This window comes from Nicrophorus vespilloides, unplaced genomic scaffold (assembly GCF_001412225.1).
Source record: "Nicrophorus vespilloides isolate i.1.1-1 unplaced genomic scaffold, Nicve_v1.0, whole genome shotgun sequence".
In the NCBI taxonomy this organism is placed as follows: Eukaryota; Metazoa; Arthropoda; class Insecta; order Coleoptera; family Silphidae; genus Nicrophorus; species Nicrophorus vespilloides.
In genome coordinates, this window is record NW_017097556.1 from 186 (window position 1) to 1,557 (window position 1,372).

General features: G+C 38.0%; 1 protein-coding gene across 1 annotated transcript; it reads right to left on the reverse strand.

Moving 5' to 3' along the window:
- Positions 1–276: 276 nt before the first annotated feature.
- On the reverse strand, positions 277–1,169 carry LOC108560416 (ribosome maturation protein SBDS). Its single transcript, XM_017917947.1, has 2 exons — positions 963–1,169; positions 277–904 (listed from the first exon to the last, which is right to left on the reverse strand). The coding sequence occupies exons 1-2, from the start codon at positions 1,091–1,093 to the stop codon at positions 277–279; spliced, it is 759 nt and encodes a 252-aa protein (XP_017773436.1). The 5' UTR covers positions 1,094–1,169.
- Between the last annotated feature and the right edge of the window lie 203 nt (positions 1,170–1,372).

Below are 1,372 nucleotides of genomic sequence, written 5' to 3' on the forward strand. Positions count from 1 at the left end.
TTAAACACGTATTACAACCAAACGGATTGAATCACAGCAATGTATGAATACTTGCTACATTCCCCAAACATTCAACTTTCATATGCATCTTTTGGATTCATTCTATCTTTTATAGTTTCTGAGAAAATCACTAAAATGTGAAAACACTGCTTTTTCGAGTGTTAACTTTCTATTTTTTCAACTATTTTCTTAATAACTAAATAATAAATCAATTTAAGAAACACTTTTTATTAGTAAACATTAAACAATTATAAAATTAACAAAATATTTAATAATTTACAAAAAATCTTCGCCCAGAACCATTTCCTTGTAGGACATGATCTCCAACATAGCGGTGCCTTTAGTCTCGTGTCTAATCATTTCGTCGACCTCCTTATAAAACCCAGGATCGATCAGAAAAACAACGCTCAGCTGATCTTCAACCCTATCCTCCTTTTCCACCTCTATACTCTGAATCTTGACAAGTTTATCCTTCCATTTCTTAGTTTCCTTGCCCCTGAATATAACTTGCAGCCTCATCTGGGCTCTCTCAATTGGAATACTATCCTTGAGGAGTTTAATAACCTGCAGAGCCTGCTGCTTAGCGTTCTGATTCGGCTTCACCGAATAATGAATATCTTTCATGGCTTTCTCGATGGTTGTCACAGTGTAGGGCCTCTTTATTTCCGGATTCACGCATTTATCTGCAACGGTTGAGGCGATATCTTTGAACAGTGCATCCAAATGACTGTGTCTCTCCTTGTCAGACACTTGCAGTTCACCCTTTTGCAAGATCTCCTTGCAGATTTCAGTTTGATCATCTTTGCCAAAAGCTTTTACCAGATCCTCCTTTTTGGCGACCTGTCCCTTGGACACATTTGTGAATACCGTGTGCGTCTGAAGAACTTCATCAATGTCCTTTTCTCTGCAACAAGTATAAGTTTAAATATAGTTCTTTCGGATAGTTAAATTGGATGACTTACACATTGTTTCTCCAAGAGATCACTTTGTTCCTGTAACAGGCGATTTCGAATCTCTTGCCAGCTTTCTTTGTCCTCACCACGGCTACATTCGTCAGGCGAATTTGATTTGTTGGTGTGAAGATCTTAGACATCTTGTTAGGTTATGTTTTGATTGTTGTTTCGCGATATTGCACCATGGGACCTTCAGTTGCTTGTAAATTAATTGCTCGCTAGGTGCAAGTTGAAGTTGCTATCAAGTGCTGCCACACACGGGACTCTTCCATGCCAATGTTAAAAACAAAGAATAACTATACAGCACACGCATTGAATGTGTGTGTATTGCACAAACTACTATATCGATTAATTAAATAAAGCTGATTGTTATGGCATGGAAATGCGTGGGTGCGTGGAACACAGATGCCTAGAAATTG